Here is an 18354-nt window from a genome sequence, read left to right as displayed (position 1 = left end):
CCACCTCTCTGGGACCTACGGTCGTCAGCTATCATCAGGTATGTGGACGATCAGGGCTTTATCCAGGAACGTTTCTTTGATGTGGGCGAGATGCGCAGTCTGTGTTTAACTTGATGGATTTTTGAGTTTTGTCTGAGTTTAACATCATGGAGAAACTCGTTGTCCAAACCTACGATGGCGCAGCTGTAATGGAATGTATCTGCTATGTGTATTTACAGCTAAGTCCCCTCCTGTTCCCTGATTAAGAGGTGATGACTGCTCCACTCCACTACCATTGTCAACTCTCTCCTGACATGAACTGAAGCCACGTCTCATGTGCCCCCTCATCCACTGGCAAATTGAAATGTTTCCCCTCCAAGCACTGTGAGTACCCCTATCAATGTTTCTCTCATTACTGTATGCAGAGTCAATCACATACAGAAACACCATTTTTACATTTACATTTAAGTCATTTAGCAGATGCTCTTATCCAGAGCGACTTACAGTTAGTGAATACATACTTTTTATCTTTTTTTTAAATCTTTTTTTTTTTTTTACACTGGCCCCCCGTAGGAAACGAACCCACAACCCTGGCGTTGCAAATGCCATGCTCTATCAACTGAGCTACATCCCTGCCGGCCATTCCCTCCCCTACCCTGGACGACGCTGGGCCAATTGTGCGCCGCCCATGAGTCTCCCGGTCGCGGCCGGCTGCGACAGAGCCTGGATTCGAACACAGTTAGCACTGCGATGCAGTGCCTTAGACCACTGCGCCACTCAGGAGACTGTCAGACAATGACATTATTACACATCAATGATTTTACTCCTTGTTTGGACTATCTCCTTCTCAGCTCTTTGGTCTGACTGTGTAGTGTGTTGTGTTATTGTTTTTTGTCTTCCCAGTCAATTCCTGCCCTGCGCTGGTCAAGCCTCTGAACACCTCAACTCATGCCCTCATTCAATCACTGCTGTGATCCCTTCCCAACACTGTAAGTAGCCCTCTCATTCCCATTCCCCATAATATTGAACTATAAATGTCTTTATTTTTAAATTCTTTAGGTTAAAATAATTAGTTTTTGTCGATTTTCGAAACAGACTTTGTCGTCTCCGTGCGTTCCGCACCTATACCGTGGGTCTACCATCCTCCTCAATGTTTCAAGTCACCAGACTCCGCTGAAGTACACACTACCACAGGGGAGAGGGGGAGAGTACACACTACCACAGGGAAGAGGGGGAGAGTGTACACTACCACAGGGGAGAGGGGGAGAGTGCACACTACCTCAGGGGAGAGGGGGAGACTGCACAGTAAGTACACACTACCACAGGGGAGAGGGGGAGAGTACACAGTAAGTACACACTACCTCAGGGGAGAGGGGGAGAGTGCACAGTAAGTACACACTACCACAGGGGAGAGGGGGAGAGTGCACACTACCACAGGGGAGAGGGGGAGAGTACACACTACCACAGGGGAGAGGGGGAGAGTGCACACTACCACAGGGGAGAGGGGGAGAGTGCACAGTAAGTACACACTACCACAGGGGAGAGGGGGAGAGTGCACACTACCACAGGGGAGAGGGGGAGAGTGCACAGTAAGTACACACTACCTCAGGGGAGAGGGGGAGAGTGCACAGTAAGTACACACTACCACAGGGGAGAGGGGGAGAGTGCACAGTAAGTACACACTACCTCAGGGGAGAGGGGGAGAGTGCACAGTAAGTACACACTACCACAGGGGAGAGGGGGAGAGTGCACAGTAAGTACACACTACCACAGGGGAGAGGGGGAGACTGCACAGTAAGTACACACTACTTCAGGGGAGAGGGGGAGAGTGCACAGTAAGTACACACTACCACAGGGGAGAGGGGGAGAGTGCACAGTAAGTACACACTACCTCAGGGGAGAGGGGGAGAGTGCACAGTAAGTACACACTACCACAGTGTCAAGGGCCGCTTAACGACCATGGAGCTAGCTAGCTGGTTTTTAAAATGACCTCTACCCATAGTCTCAAAACCCTGTGCTATGATCTAAGAGGCAATTTACAGCTAACCGCAGTATTGACTGGTAATTCCCTGGTTGGGAACTTTTAGCATTTGGCCAACTACACAGACACTACCCGCCCTACGGCTTTCTATGTCCTAACACCTTATACATTCATAATCATCTAGAATTGGCATGGAGGGGCTGGTCGGCATCCTGCTGGATAAGTCACTAGTATTACATGTTGAAGTGAAGGACAAAGAGCCATAGAGGGAGGGAGGGAGGTATGGAGAGAGAGAGACAGAGAGAGAGAGAGAGACTCTCCCTCCCCTCTCATAAAAATGTAAGTCAATTAAGGAGATAATCAGTCAGAAAATGAATTATCCAGCCTTCTAATCTCATCAGGACCGCATGCTGATCAAGAGGGCAGATTATCTCACTAAAATTAGAGTTTAAATAAATCCCGCTCCAACCATGGTCACCCTACCTACACTCTCTGGCTGCTTCCCAAATTGCGCCCTATTCCCTATATAGTGCACTACTTTTGACAAGATCCTATAGGGTAGGCAAGTCAAAAGTAGTGCAGTGTATATGAGATAGGGTGCCATTTAGGGTGATTTAGGATACAGCCTCTGCACCCTTTCTGTTAGGCCAAGGTGAACCTAGGAGGAGGATGCTCTTCACAAATCAATATAGATACACAAGCAGCCTTCAACTATATCTGAAGTGTTGTTGGTTTTATGTACCCAATCAAAATAATAATGCACTTCCCCAAAACCCCTCAAACAACCGATGCCTTTGATGGAGGCTGGGTCTCAAATGGCACCCTGTTCCCTATGTATCCCATAGGGCTCTGGTCAAAAGTAGTGCACTATATAGGGAATAGGGTGACATTTGGGACGCATGTTGGAACTGAACTCTCTCGAACTGCCACAGTACATCTGCAGCTTGAAAAAACGGTGGAACAAAATAATAATTCAGCATCTCCTAACTACAAAGGAACGCATTCACACAAGCACTCACAACATTCACACAACCACTCACAACATTCACACAACCACTCACAACATTCACACAACCACTCACAACATTCACACAACCACTCACAACATTCACACAACCACTCACAACATTCACACAACCACTCACAACATTCACACAACCACTCACAACATTCACACAATCACTCACAACATTCACACAACCACTCACAACATTCACACAACCACTCACAACATTCACACAACCACTCACAACAAGGCTACCGCTCTTTTTAGAATTTCACTTCAAGTCTACTGTTCAGAGTGAATTAATCAGCTCCAAAGGCGTTCCTCCCTTTCTATTGTCTACTTTTTAAGAAACCTTAATGTATGTGTCCTCAGAGCATGTGCAGACCAGCTGGCTGGAGTGTTTACGGATATATTCAATCTCTCCCTGTCCCAGTCTGTTGTCCCCACATGCTTCAAGATGTCCACCATTAGTGATAATGGCGCCGGAGGGGATGGCTGCCGTTTTACGGGCTCCTAACCAACTGTCCTATTTTGTTTGTTTCTTTGCATTGTTATTTGGTGCATAATGTTGTTGCTACCGTCTCTTATGACCGGAAAGAGCTTCTGGACATCAGAACAGCGATTACTCACCTCGAACTGGACAAAGATAATAATAATAATAATAATAATAATAATAATAATAATAATAATAAGCCATTTAGCAGACGCTTTTATCCAAAGCGACTTACAGTCATGCGTGCATACATTTTTGTCTTCACTGCAGCAGCAAAGTTACCATGGCAACTAAAGGCATTTCAGTAAGTAAACAAACAAAACAAAAAAACTACACAGTTTATTTTAAGATTACCAACACTACACAGCAAATATATTTAAAGGAACAAAAACAAATACATTTATTGACATAAAATAATGAAAAGTTTGTAGAGCTCTCACACAGCAGGAGGCTGAAGAGACCATAGCATAGTATGTGTGTGCGGGCATGAAAACGCAGACCATTGGAAGGCACTGCTGGTTCCGTATGTTGGTTCGATATGGCTTGGCTGTCTTTTGCCTGTGTTTCTATGTTCAAAGCAGCAGAAAGGTAATAATAATAATAATAATAATAATAATAATAATAATATGCCATTTAGCAGACGCTTTTATCCAAAGCGACTTACAGTCATGCGTGCATATATATATATATATATTTTGTGTGTATGGGTGGTCCCGGGGATCGAACCCACTACCTTGTCGTTACAAGCACCGTGCTCTACCAGCTGAGCTACAGAGGACCACCGCCGTGCCCTACACCCGAATATAAGGTGATGCCTGATATCTATTGTTTGGTGCTTTGACAAGAATCACTACTTAAGGCACTACTTTTCCATGAGAGGTGTGGCACTGATGGAAGTGTCATTGTCAGTCACGTTGGTCGAGCAGACAGAAAATAAACAAGGCCCATGTGTGCTTGTCTTGGCATCTTGAGAGTTTCTCTGAACTCAAGCCCACGTCATATTGGGGTCACACACACAGTCCCGTTAGAGATGGGAAGAAGGTCAAGACTGAATCTCAGTCATGTCCAGTTGGTTTCTGTCTGTGGATATAATAATATAATCCAACAGTCCATATCAGTCATTTGGTGTTCTGATCCGATGACTGGTGTGGGACTTCACACTGGTTAGTGTGTGTTTAAGGGTTTGACTCCTTAGCACATCCCAATATTACAGTGGAGACTGACAGGAAAGCACAGCGAGTGTATCACAAAGGCACTTGTCTCGCTCTGCCTCACACAATCACATCTATTATTACTAATAAAAACATAAAAAAGAAAATGTAAAAATGTTGAGGAGAGATTTGAGTAGTGTGCTTCACTCCTGATACTGGAGGGCTGCAGTGTGTGTGTGTTTGAACTTTATATGTAGTTGAAACAGGGGTCTATTCAGCAGGTACACTCAAGAGGGTTGCAGATAGAAAAGTTATTGTGCAGAATTAACACGACTTTCTATCACACAGAATGGTATCAGTTCTATACAGTACATTGCTATCTGCAATGCATCATTCTAAATCTCACTGGACAGGCCCTCCAGGAGCAGGGGGAAAACCACTGCTTTAGAGAATGGGACTCAGTAGGCTAAACCATGAGACCTTGTTTCTGAGACTTTCAGCTGTTCACTCACTCCTCCTCATCATTCGCTTCTCTCCTCTTCCGCCTCCAACAACTGCTTCTTTACGGCTGGCTCCAGATGATGATGATGACCAGGATGATGAGTTTTATTTAATGAGCAAACAAGAAATGCTCATCCAGAAGCAGCGCTCCTAGTGGCTGGGGACTTTAATGCAGGGAAACTTAAATCAGTTCTACCTCATTTCTACCAGCATGTTAAATGTGCAACCAGAGAAAAAAAACTCTAGACCACCTTTACTCCACACACAGAGACGAGTACAAAGCTCTCCCTCGCCCTCCATTTGGCAAATCTGACCATAATTCTATCCTCCTGATTCCTGCTTACAAGCTAAAACTAAAGCAGGAAGTACCAGTGACTCGCTCAATAAGGAAGTGGTCAGATGACGCGGATGCTACGCTACAGGACTGTTTTGCTAGCACAGACTGGAATATGTTCCGGGATTCATCCAATGGCATTGAGGACTATACCACCTCAGTCACCGGCTTCATCAATAAGTGCATCGACAACGTCGTCCCCACAGTGACTGTACGTACATATCCCAACTAGAAGCCGAGTCTGTAATACCTACATGTTTCAAGCAGACTACCATAGTCCCTGTGCCCAAGAAAGCAAAGGTAACCTGCCTAAATGACTACAGCCCTGTAGCACTCACGTAGGTAGCCATGAATCGCTTTGAAAGGCTGGTCATGGCTCACATCAACACCATTATCCCAGAAACCCTAGACCCACTCCAATTCGCATACCGCCCCAACAGATCCACAGATGATGCAATCTCAACCGCACTCCACACTGCCCTTTCCCACCTGGACAAAAGGAACACCTATGTGAGAATGCTGTTCATTGACTACAGCTCAGCGTTCAACACCATAGTGCCCTCAAAGCTCATCACTAAGCTAAGGACCCTGCTATACTCTACTGTATTCTACTCTACTCTACTGTACCCTACTCTACTGTATTCTACTATACTCTACTGTATTCTACTCTACTGTATTCTACTGTACTGTATTCTACTCTACTCTACTCTACTATACTCTACTCTACACTACTCTACTCTACTCTACTCTATTCTACTCTACTGTATTCTACTCTACTGTATTCTACTCTACTGTATTCTACTCTACTGTATTCTACTGTACTCTATTCTACTGTACCCTACTGTATTCTACTCTACTCTACTGTACCCTACTCTACTCTATTCTACTGTACTCTACTGTATTCTACTCTACTGTATTCTACTATACTCTACTGTATTCTACTATACTCTACTGTATTCTACTCTACTGTATTCTACTATACTGTATTCTACTCTACTCTACTGTATTCTACTCTACTGTATTCTACTATAATCTACTGTATTCTACTATACTCTACTGTATTCTACTATACTCTACTGTATTCTACTATACTGTATTCTACTCTACTGTATTCTACTCTACTGTATTCTACTATAATCTACTGTATTCTACTATACTCTACTGTATTCTACTATACTCTACTGTATTCTACTATACTCTACTGTATTCTACTATACTCTACTGTATTCTACTATACTGTATTCTACTCTACTGTATTCTACTATACTCTACTGTATTCTACTCTACTGTATTCTACTCTACTCTACTGTAGTTTACTCTACTTGAGTTTCTTCCAATTGAAGAAAGGGCCCATGGACTCTTGATCTGGTGGTCTTGGTCTTGAGATCACATACATTATGCCTTTAACTTGTTATGGTCTCAACTCACTGGGTCTGGATCTTGGCACCAATGTCCTGGTATACATATTGGTCTTGGCTACTGGATATTACCTTAGTCTTTAGTTTACAAACCATAGGCAACCCAATTTGAAGAAGACCATTTTTGAAAATCTGGTTAAAAATCATGTTTTTACTATTTTGTTAATGTGCAAATAACATTTCAAAAATGTATCTGTAATAGAAAGTCACTCTCTCTGTCCAGTCTGCTCGATGAAACAGACCAGCATACAGCCCTCTACCTGCTGGTCCCGTCTGCCACCCTCTCTGTCCCGTCTGCCCGCTGTCTGAGCCCCTCTCCCTGGCCTGGAGCCTCAGACAGGGTCTTTCTACAGGATGAGGCCAGCTAAAGGACAATGTGAGCCGGTGCAATAAAGTGTGCGTCAACATGATAGTGTCAGAAGGGTAAACACGCCACTACTCTAACAGGTGAGTGCGCCCCTAATGACACCCTATGCCTTATATAGTGCACTATTGTTGACCAGGGCCCATAGTGAATAGGCTTTCATTTGGGACGCATTAACCAATAAATACAGAGGAAGAGGAGAGTCCACCAGTGAGGAAAGACACTCTCTCTATATCTTAGAATCTCTTCCACAGAACAGAATGAAGCCAACCAGAAAACATTTACACAAGACAGAGTCCACTTCATAGCTGGAGAAGGACAGTGGGGTTATGTTTATATCACAGTGGATTCACAAGAAGAACTAGAATGTCAAAGCAGAGACATTAAATACACACAGAGTAAACTACGTTAAATTAAAACTCCTCTTATCCAAATTGTGATTGAATCATCTAAACACTTCACAAACCGTTTTGTCCATAAATGGTGGGTTTTTTGGTGAGCGTTTCAGACATCACAAATCAGGCACAGCAATAGTCAGCAACCATATTGTGGAGGACTGGGGATTTACAGCTATGAGAACTACAGTGAGGGAAAAAAGTATTTGATCTCCTGCTGATTTTGTACGTTTGCCCACTGACAAAGACATGATCAGTCTATAATTTTAATGGTAGGTTTATTTGAACAGTGAGAGACAGAAGAACAACAAAAAAATCCAGAAAAACCCATGTCAAAAATGTTATAAATTGATTTGCATTTTAATGAGGGAAATAAGTATTTGACCCCCTCTCAATCAGAAAGATTTCTGGCTCCCAGGTGTCTTTTATACAGGTAACGAGCTGAGATTAGGAGCACACTCTTAAAGGGAGTGCTCCTAATCTCAGCTTGTTACCTGTATAAAAGACACCTGTCCACAGAAGCAATCAATCAATCATATTCCAAACTCTCCACCATGGCCAAGACCACAGAGCTCTCCAAGGATGTCAGGGACAAGATTGTAGACCTACACAAGGCTGGAATGGGCTACAAGACCATCGCCAAGCAGCTTGGTGAGAAGGTGACAACAGTTGATGCGATTATTCGCAAATGGAAGAAACACAAAAGAACTGTCAATCTCCCTCGGCTTGGGGCTCCATGCAAGATCTCACCTTGTGGAGTTGCAATGATCATGAGAACGGTGAGGAATCAGCCCAGAACTACATGGGAGGATATTGTCAATGATCTCAAGGCAGCTGGGACCATAGTCACCAAGAAAACAATTGGTAACACATTACGCTGTGAAGGACTGAAATCCTGCAGCGTCCGCAAGGTCCCCCTGCTCAAGAAAGCACATATACAGGCCCGTCTGAAGTTTGTCAATGAACATCTGAATGATTCAGAGGAGAACTGGGTGAAAGTGTTGTGGCCAGATGAGACCAAAATCGAGCTCTTTGGCATCAACTCAACTCGCCGTGTTTGGAGGAGGAGGAATGCTGCCTATGACCCCAAGAACACCATCCCCACCATCAAACATGGAGGTGGAAACATTATGCTTTGGGGGTGTTTTTCTGCTAAGGGGACAGGACAACTTCACCACATCAAAGGGACGATGGACGGGGCCATGTACCGTCAAATCTTGGGTGAGAACCTCCTTCCCTCAGCCAGGGCATTGAAAATGGGTCGTGGATGGGTATTCCAGCATGACAATGACCCAAAACACATGGCCAAGGCAACAAAGGAGTGGCTCAAGAAGAAGCACATTAAGGTCCTGGAGTGGCCTAGACAGTCTCCAGACCTTAATCCCATAGAAAATCCCATAGAAAATAAAATAAAAATAAACAATTGTAAAGTGGTTATCCCACTGGCTATAGGGTGAATGCACCAATTTGTAAGTCACTCTGGATAAGAGCGTCTGCTAAATGACGTAAATGTAAATGTAAATGTAAAATCTGTGGAGGGAGCTGAAGGTTCGAGTTGCCAAACGTCAGGCTCAAAACCTTAATGACTTGGAGAAGATCTGCAAAGAGGAGTGGAACAAAATCCCTCCTGAGATGTGTGCAAACCTGGTGGCCAACTACAAGAAACGTCTGACCTCTGTGATTGCCAACAAGGGTTTTGCCACCAAGTACTAAGTCATGTTTTGCAGAGGGGTCAAATACTTATTTCCCCTCATTAAAATGCAAATAAATTGATAACATTTTTGACATGCATTTTTCAGGATTTTTGTTGTTGTTATTCTGTCTCTCACTGTTCAAATAAACCTACCATTAAAATGATAGACTGATCATTTCTTTGTCAGTGGGCAAACGTACAAAATCAGCAGGGGATCAAATACTTTTTTCCCTCACTGTAGAGACACCGTGGGAAACAAAAGGTGTGTGTGTTGTGTAAAAACAACGGCAGACGTTCCCCTAAGGCGAGAAAAGCTCAATCAACAGGGTGCTGTTATAGCCGCCCCACCACTTCATACACGTGCGTACACACACACACACACACACACACACACATACACACACACACACACACATACACACACACACACACACACACACATACACACACACACACACACACACACACATACACACACACACACACACATACACACACACACACACACACACACATACACACACACACACACACACACACCGTGTGCCGTTTGTTGCTTCGCAATAGATTCTAGCTAAACATCAGATCACTAACGGTAGAAACACAGTCAGCAACATGAATCAGGGAGAATGTAACCACGGGTCCGTGAGTTAGTGAATCACCAAACATGGTAGAAAAGAAAAAGGTCAATAAAATCAGATTCCTTCCTCTTCTCACACAGACAACCTTTACATTTATGTTCCCCGAATGTCTCCCAAATGGAACCATATTCCCTATATAGTGCACTACTTTTGGCCAGAGCCTATAGAAACGTAGTGCACTGTAAAAGGGAATAGGGTGCCATTTGGGACAGAACCTCTGTCTAATTGTTGCTGAATGGAGAGATAAATACTCACCTGTGTGTTTTATTACCAAATACATCTTCCCTAATGAGGCAGCTCGTTAGCTGTTTGGAGTTCGGAGTTTCTCTAATTTGATCTTCATTCCTCCTGCCCCTTTTTAATCCAATCTTTATTTGCCCATACCTCTGCTGCCTCTTATGCTCCTAATGTTTCTGTGCTTCGTAAACAAAGAAACCTTTTCTCATCAGTATTGAGAGACGTCTCTATTGATCCCACTATAAGGGAAGTTGATCTGTTCTTCGGGGTTTGAATACTGATCAGAGATCACAGTTTAAAAGAGCATACTAAAACAGGACAAAATCCCCAAATAATAGATTCCTATCTTTTTTAAGGAACATATGACTTGTAGTTTTGTATAACTCACTATCTCTCCGTTTTCATTCATCCTGTGAGAGGTGTATTAGTGATGGGCTTCAGGGAGACAAAACCCTGGTAGCATAATAGTTGTTCAATTCCTGAATACAATGAGGTGGATAGGAGCTAGTGACAGAAGCGTTTCACTGCACCGTAATGAGCTAGTGACACAAGCGTTTCACTGCACCTTAATGAGCTAGTGACACAAGCGTTTCACTGCACCGTAAGGAGCTAGTGACACAAGCGTTTCACTGCACCGTAAGGAGCTAGTGACACAAGCGTTTCACCGCACCGTAATGAGCTAGTGACACAAGCGTTTCACTGCACCGTAAGGAGCTAGTGACAAGCGTTTCACTGCACCATAATGAGCTAGTGACAAGCGTTTCACTGCACCTTAATGAGCTAGTGACACAAGCGTTTCACTGCACCGTAATGAGCTAGTGACACAAGCGTTTCACTGCACCATAATGAGCTAGTGACACAAGCGTTTCACTGCACCGTAATGAGCTAGTGACACAAGCGTTTCACTGCACCGTAAGGAGCTAGTGACAAGCGTTTCACTGCACCATAATGAGCTAGTGACAAGCGTTTCACTGCACCTTAATGAGCTAGTGACACAAGCGTTTCACTGCACCGTAATGAGCTAGTGACACAAGCGTTTCACTGCACCATAATGAGCTAGTGACACAAGCGTTTCACTGCACCATAATGAGCTAGTGACACAAGCGTTTCACTGCACCTTAATGAGCTAGTGACACAAGCGTTTCACTGCACCGTAATGAGCTAGTGACACAAGCGTTTCACTGCACCTTAATGAGCTAGTGACACAAGCGTTTCACTGCACCGTAATGAGCTAGTGACACAAGCGTTTCACTGCACCGTAATGAGCTAGTGACACAAGCGTTTCACTGCACCATAATGAGCTAGTGACACAAGCGTTTCACTGCACCATAAGGAGCTAGTGACACAAGCGTTTCACTGCACCATAAGGAGCTAGTGACACAAGCGTTTCACTGCACCGTAATGAGCTAGTGACACAAGCGTTTCACTGCACCTTAATGAGCTAGTGACACAAGCGTTTCACTGCACCGTAATGAGCTAGTGACACAAGCGTTTCACTGCACCATAATGAGCTAGTGACACAAGCGTTTCACTGCACCACTATAACATCTGCTAAACTGTGTACGTCACCAATACATGTTGATTTGATAGCTAATGAAATAAAGGACTGATGGACGCTGACCACCCAAGCCAAGGGTTGTTCAGAGGTGAATAGGACGTTCTTATAGGCTAAGTAGAGGACTGATAAGGATTAGGGGGTTGTGGTATGATTGTTCAACAAGGGTTGATTTAGGGTTGCGGTACAGTTAGCTGACTAGAGGACTGTGACAGGGTTGGGGTATGGTTGTGACAGGGTTGGGGTATGGTTGTGACAGGGTTGGGGTATGGTTGTGACAGGGCTGGGGTATGGTTGTGACAGGGCTGGGGTATGGTTGTGACAGGGTTGGGGTATGGTTGTGACAGGGTTGGGGTATGGTTGTGACAGGCCTGTGGTATGGTTGTGACAGGGTTGGGGTATGGTTGTGACAGGCCTGGGGTATGGTTGTGACAGAGTTGAGGTATGGTTGTGACAGGGTTGAGGTATGGTTGTGACAGGGTTGAGGTATGGTTGTGACAGGGCTGGGGTATGGTTGTGACAGGGCTGGGGTATGGTTGTGACAGGGTTGGGGTATGGTTGTGACAGGGCTGGGGTATGGTTGTGACAGGGCTGGGGTATGGTTGTGACAGGGTTGGGGTATGGTTGTGACAGGGTTGAGGTATGGTTGTGACAGGGTTGAGGTATGGTTGTGACAGGGCTGGGGTATGGTTGTGACAGGCCTGGGGTATGGTTGTGACAGGGTTGGGGTATGGTTGTGACAGGGCTGGGGTATGGTTGTGACAGGCCTGGGGTATGGTTGTGACAGGGTTGGGGTATGGTTGTGACAGGGTTGGGGTATGGTTGTGACAGGCCTGGGGTATGGTTGTGACAGGCCTGGGGTATGGTTGTGACAGGGCTGGGGTATGGTTGTGACAGGGTTGGGGTATGGTTGTGATAGGGCTGGGGTATGGTTGTGACAGGGTTGGGGTATGGTTGTGACAGGGTTGGGGTATGGTTGTGACAGGGTTGGGGTATGGTTGTGACAGGGTTGGGGTATGGTTGTGACAGGGCTGGGATATGGTTGTGACAGGGCTGGGATATGGTTGTGACAGGGCTGGGGTATGGTTGTGACAGGGTTGGGGTATGGTTGTGACAGGGCTGGGGTATGGTTGTGACAGGCCTGGGGTATGGTTGTGACAGGCCTGGGGTATGGTTGTGACAGGGTTGGTAAACGGCCTTTAAGGGGATTTGGTACGGTTGGGTTAAAGTGAGTTGTGGTTCAGTTGTTATAGGGTTGTGGTATGGTTGATATAGGGTTGGTTTGGGGGTTGTGGTATGGTTGATATAGGGTTGGGTAGGAGACTTGAGGTTGGTATAAGGTTATGAGTCACTCACCTTGTATTGGTTGTACTCAGCTCCTCTTTGTCTGGCCTCTATCTCTTCATAGACTGGTGCTGCTCCCTCTCTACAGACCTGATGATATTCTCTCCTCAGCTTCTGGATACGGTCCACACTGCTGTAGGACACAGAGAGTAGGGTTAGGGGTTAGAGTGCTGCTCTCTCTCTACAGGCCTGCTGGAAGACTGGTGCTGCTCTCTCTCTCTACAGGCCTGCTGGAAGACTGGTGCTGCTCTCTCTCTCTACAGGCCTGCTGGAAGACTGGTGCTGCTCTCTCTCTCTATAGAGGCCTGCTGGTAGACTGGTGCTGCTCTCTCTCTACAGGCCTGCTGGAAGACTGGTGCTGCTCTCTCTCTCTCTACAGGCCTGCTGGAAGACTGGTGCTGCTCTCTCTCTCTACAGGCCTGCTGGTAGACTGGTGCTGCTCTCTCTCTACAGGCCTGCTGGAAGACTGGTGCTGCTCTCTCTCTACAGGCCTGCTGGAAGACTGGTGCTGCTCTCTCTCTCTATAGAGGCCTGCTGGAAGACTGGTGCTGCTCTCTCTCTACAGGCCTGCTGGAAGACTGGTGCTGCTCTCTCTCTCTACAGGCCTGCTGGAAGACTGGTGCTGCTCTCTCTCTCTACAGGCCTGCTGGAAGACTGGTGCTGCTCTCTCTCTCTACAGGCCTGCTGGAAGACTGGTGCTGCTCTCTCTCTACAGGCCTGCTGGAAGACTGGTGCTGCTCTCTCTCTCTACAGGCCTGCTGGAAGACTGGTGCTGCTCTCTCTCTCTACAGGCCTGCTGGAAGACTGGTGCTGCTCTCTCTCTCTACAGGCCTGCTGGAAGACTGGTGCTGCTCTCTCTCTCTCTCCAGGCCTGCTGGAAGACTGGTGCTGCTCTCTCTCTACAGGGCTGCTGGAAGACTGGTGCTGCTCTCTCTCTCTACAGGCCTGCTGGAAGACTGGTGCTGCTCTCTCTCTCTACAGGCCTGCTGGAAGACTGGTGCTGCTCTCTCTCTCTACAGGCCTGCTGGAAGACTGGTGCTGCTCTCTCTCTCTACAGGCCTGCTGGAAGACTGGTGCTGCTCTCTCTCTCTACAGGCCTGCTGGAAGACTGGTGCTGCTCTCTCTCTCTCTACAGGCCTGCTGGAAGACTGGTGCTGCTCTCTCTCTCTCTACAGGCCTGCTGGAAGACTGGTGCTGCTCTCTCTCTACAGGCCTGCTGGAAGACTGGTGCTGCTCTCTCTCTCTACAGGCCTGCTGGAAGACTGGTGCTGCTCTCTCTCTACAGGCCTGCTGGTAGACTGGTGCTGCTCTCTCTCTCTCTACAGGCCTGCTGGTAGACTGGTGCTGCTCTCTCTCTCTCTACAGGCCTGCTGGTAGACTGGTGCTGCTCTCTCTCTACAGGCCTGCTGGAAGACTGGTGCTGCTCTCTCTCTCTCTACAGGCCTGCTGGAAGACTGGTGCTGCTCTCTCTCTCTACAGGCCTGCTGGTAGACTGGTGCTGCTCTCTCTCTACAGGCCTGCTGGAAGACTGGTGCTGCTCTCTCTCTACAGGCCTGCTGGTAGACTGGTGCTGCTCTCTCTCTCTCTACAGGCCTGCTGGTAGACTGGTGCTGCTCTCTCTCTCTACAGGCCTGCTGGAAGACTGGTGCTGCTCTCTCTCTACAGGCCTGCTGGAAGACTGGTGCTGCTCTCTCTCTCTCTACAGGCCTGCTGGTAGACTGGTGCTGCTCTCTCTCTCTCTACAGGCCTGCTGGAAGACTGGTGCTGCTCTCTCTCTCTCTACAGGCCTGCTGGAAGACTGGTGCTGCTCTCTCTCTCTCTACAGGCCTGCTGGAAGACTGGTGCTGCTCTCTCTCACATCAAAAACATAGGAATCACTACAACATTTATTTTATGTCCTCTTATACACTATATTAGGCCCAACCTTTGGAACTTTGGTTTTCCTAGATATGGCTACTATATTGTGATCACTACATCCGATGGATTTGGATACTGCCTTAAAGCTAATTTCTGCAGCATTAGTAAAGATGTGATCAATACATGTTGATGATTTCATTTCTGTGCTGTTTGTAACTACCCTGGAATGGTTGACTGATAACCTGAACCAGGTTGCAAGCACTGGTTACAGTTTGAAGCTTTTTCTTGAGTGGGCAGCTTGATTTGATTTGATGAAAGCCAGTCAATATTTAAATCACCCAGAAAATATACCTATCTGTTGATATCAAACACATTATCAAGCATTTCACACATGTTATCCAGATACTGACGGTTAGCACTTGGTGGTCTATAGCAGCTTCCCACCAGAATGGGCTTTAGGTGAGGCAGATGAACCTGTAGCCTTATTACTTCAACAGTATTTAACATGAGATCCTCTCTAAGCTTTACCAAGAATGTGGTTCTGAATATAAACAGCAACACCTCCACCATTGGCATATCTGTCTTTTCTGTAAATGTTATAACCTTGTATTGCTACCACTGTATCATCAAAGGTATTATCTAAGTGAGTTTCAGAGATGGTCAGAATATGAATGTCATCTATTACTAGCAAATTATTGAGTTAATGAACCTTGTTTCTTAATATGGTCAGAATATGAATGTCATCTATTACTAGCAAATGATTGAGTTAATGAACTTTGTTTCTTACATATGTTAACGTGGGCTATTTTGACCACTTTTCTGGGATGCTTGCTTGTTTTCATTACTGGGAAGCTCAGCAGAAGTAGATATGCTCATGTTATTTATGTTAGTACAGGGTGAGCTGCACACAGTGGACTTCCTACTAGGGCACACCGCCTCAGTGCTAACAGTATAAATCTGGTTCATAGGCACATGATTACTGCATACAATAGCTCTGTAGGATCAGCAGAGACATTCAGGCGGAGTTCGAGGGACACGCATTAGTTTACTTACATTGTGTCTACCAACGCCCGTGGTATAATGTACATTTGCTGAAGCATTATGCCAACTCAGCGTCACAATGGTAGGGATTAACTGAGCTGGGCTTGGGTAATTGATAAGTCATTGTCTCAACGCAGCCTTATAATGCTGTGAAAGAATCCAGGAACCCAAATGATTTGGGCGGATTCCATGCTCCTTATATAACGTGTTTTGTTTCCAAAAGGTATCGAAATTGTCAACAAAAGTTACACCCATTAAGCTGCAATAATCACGTAGCCAGTTGTGAAGATAAATAATCCAGCTAAATTGTTCAATGCATGATTCAGAGAGGGCACAGGGCCAGATATGATGGGTCTTTTATTAGGGTCTAGCAGAGTCAATCAGCTCAACTGTTCAGAGCTGCCCTTCATAATGTAATTAAAACCCACATGGTCTACGATATAATCAATTTCCATGTCCTTGCATAGTACATTCGGGAGCAGTTTAGTAATGTAATTTACTCAAGCTCCGAGATAGGACATTGTTTTTGCACCAGGAACGGTAACATTTCTTACCATGGAGCTGCCCAAAATCACGGCTGGCGAGAAGGACGAGGAAATCCGCCCACTCCCACGCTTCACAGAGAACCCTTTATGGACGGGCGAGAGGCAGGATAACTTGAGCCCGTTGCTCCCAGCTCCTGGTGCAGGCCTCCGACAGATGGAGAAGCCCCGCTCGATCCAGAGCAGGGACGGAAGTTTGTAATGGTCGACTTCAAAATCGTAGGAGTAGGCACTGCGGCCGCAGACACAGGCAACCCCAGCGACGAAGGTGCAGGAAGATCAGGCTCCAGGACGGCGAAACTATTTGTTGTTTGTATCCGCTCCGGGCCTCTCGTTGGGAGTGTAGACTGCTTTGCGAGAGGCCGCTGTCTTCGGCTTCCACGGCTCGTGACATGCGACCATCGTAGATTGTCATGCTCCTCTTGCTGTGCTTCTTCGACTCCGATATCAGATGGGGGATCTCTGGGCAACACCGGACAGTTGGACAACGACAAACGACAAGGCGGAGATGCATCCAACAAGCGCGAACGCCGTCCAGCCACCGGCGTAGAAAATGTAAACATCCCACTCTGCATTTTCCCCAGTTTCTTACGTAGGCTGGCGACCTGCGTGATCAAGGAAGCCACCTCAAGCCTATAATCCTCGGCGAGTGATCCAGTTTGTCCCGAAAGAAAGCGTAGGAGATACAGCTTACAGCTGGAACCATTCATTTATTTCTCCAGACAAAGAGGGCTCCATTGCAAAACTCATTTTGGACTAACTTTGTTAGCTTGGTGGCTAGCAGCTTAGCGGATCTGGACCATTCTTAGCGGAACTGGGTGGTGGACCATTCTTGAAACACACAGGAAACGGTTGAGCCTGAAAAACCCAACAGCGTTACAGTTCTTGGCACAAACCGGTGCACCTGGCACCTACCACCAAACCCCGTTCAAAGGCACTTAAATCTTGTCTTGCCCATTCACCCTCTGAATGGCACACATACACAATCCACGTCTCAACTGTCTCAAGGATTAAAAATCCTTCTTTAACCTGTCTCCTCCCCTTCATCTACACTGACTGAAGTGGTTTTAACAAGTGACATCAATAAGGGATCACAGCTTTCACCTGGATTCACCTGGTCAGACTATGTCATGGAAAGAGCAGGTGTTCTTAATGTATTTCTAATACTTTTTCTAGTAGATGTTCTGTAAGACCCCTTTTCCATCTGTGTGACCAGAAATCAAAGCCTTTGCTTATTCCTAAATTGTTAGGATGCAGAAAGGTTTAAAAAATGAATCTATGCCTGCATTTTGGTAAAATATACTCTTCGCTTTCATTTGACACCAAATTTGATATGCTTCTATAAACTTCCCATGTTGATGCTCATGGATCGTTTCAAAATGCCAAAACATAATGATGATACATAATACAGTACACTGCATTAGAATATGAGCCTCCATCGCAACACTAGACACATACATTATCATTGATTGAGAGACCTTCTTAGAAAATAAATTTCGAAAGACAGTGTAGATTTACGAATAACAGTTGGGTCATCCACAGCTTAATCACAACGTGCACACACGCTTTCTTTGCATCCATTCAACCAGAGTACGACACCACAAATCACTATTGGCTCGCCTCACGATGCTCGAGAAACCAGTAGAATATATTTTTTCCTTCTTTAATTTTTCAAACATTGTAACATTCTGGCATGGACCGGTGGAAGTCTGACGGCTGAGATAAAGATGTGCTAGTCATTCCCCTCGCGCTCCCTCTCTCCCTGATATAAACACATACATCTCTCTCTCTCTCTCTCTCTCTCTCTCTCCCTGATATAAAC

The 18354-nt window shown here is 45.8% G+C and overlaps 1 protein-coding gene and 1 long non-coding RNA gene across 2 annotated transcripts in view; one reads left to right on the top strand and one right to left on the bottom strand.

Moving 5' to 3' along the window:
* Positions 1-223: 223 nt before the first annotated feature.
* Positions 224-18354, top strand: part of LOC311143681 — a 23619-nt gene continuing 5488 nt past the window's right edge. The window contains exons 1-2 of the long non-coding RNA XR_014614433.1: positions 224-363; positions 7087-7310. This is a non-coding gene — a long non-coding RNA (uncharacterized lncRNA). The remainder of the gene's footprint in view (positions 364-7086; positions 7311-18354) is intronic.
* The window catches only part of LOC311143678 (partitioning defective 3 homolog B-like), a 120193-nt gene continuing 114025 nt past the window's right edge, over positions 12187-18354 (bottom strand). The window contains exon 4 of the mRNA XM_084179550.1: positions 12187-13225. Within this exon, the coding sequence (XP_084035676.1) occupies positions 13090-13225 (136 nt within the window). The 3' untranslated portion in view covers positions 12187-13089. The remainder of the gene's footprint in view (positions 13226-18354) is intronic.

The sequence above is a fragment of the Coregonus lavaretus genome, assembly GCF_964263955.1.
Source record: "Coregonus lavaretus genome assembly, chromosome: 16".
Lineage (NCBI taxonomy): Eukaryota > Metazoa > Chordata > Actinopteri > Salmoniformes > Salmonidae > Coregonus > Coregonus lavaretus.
This window is presented reverse-complemented; position numbering and strand designations above follow the sequence as displayed.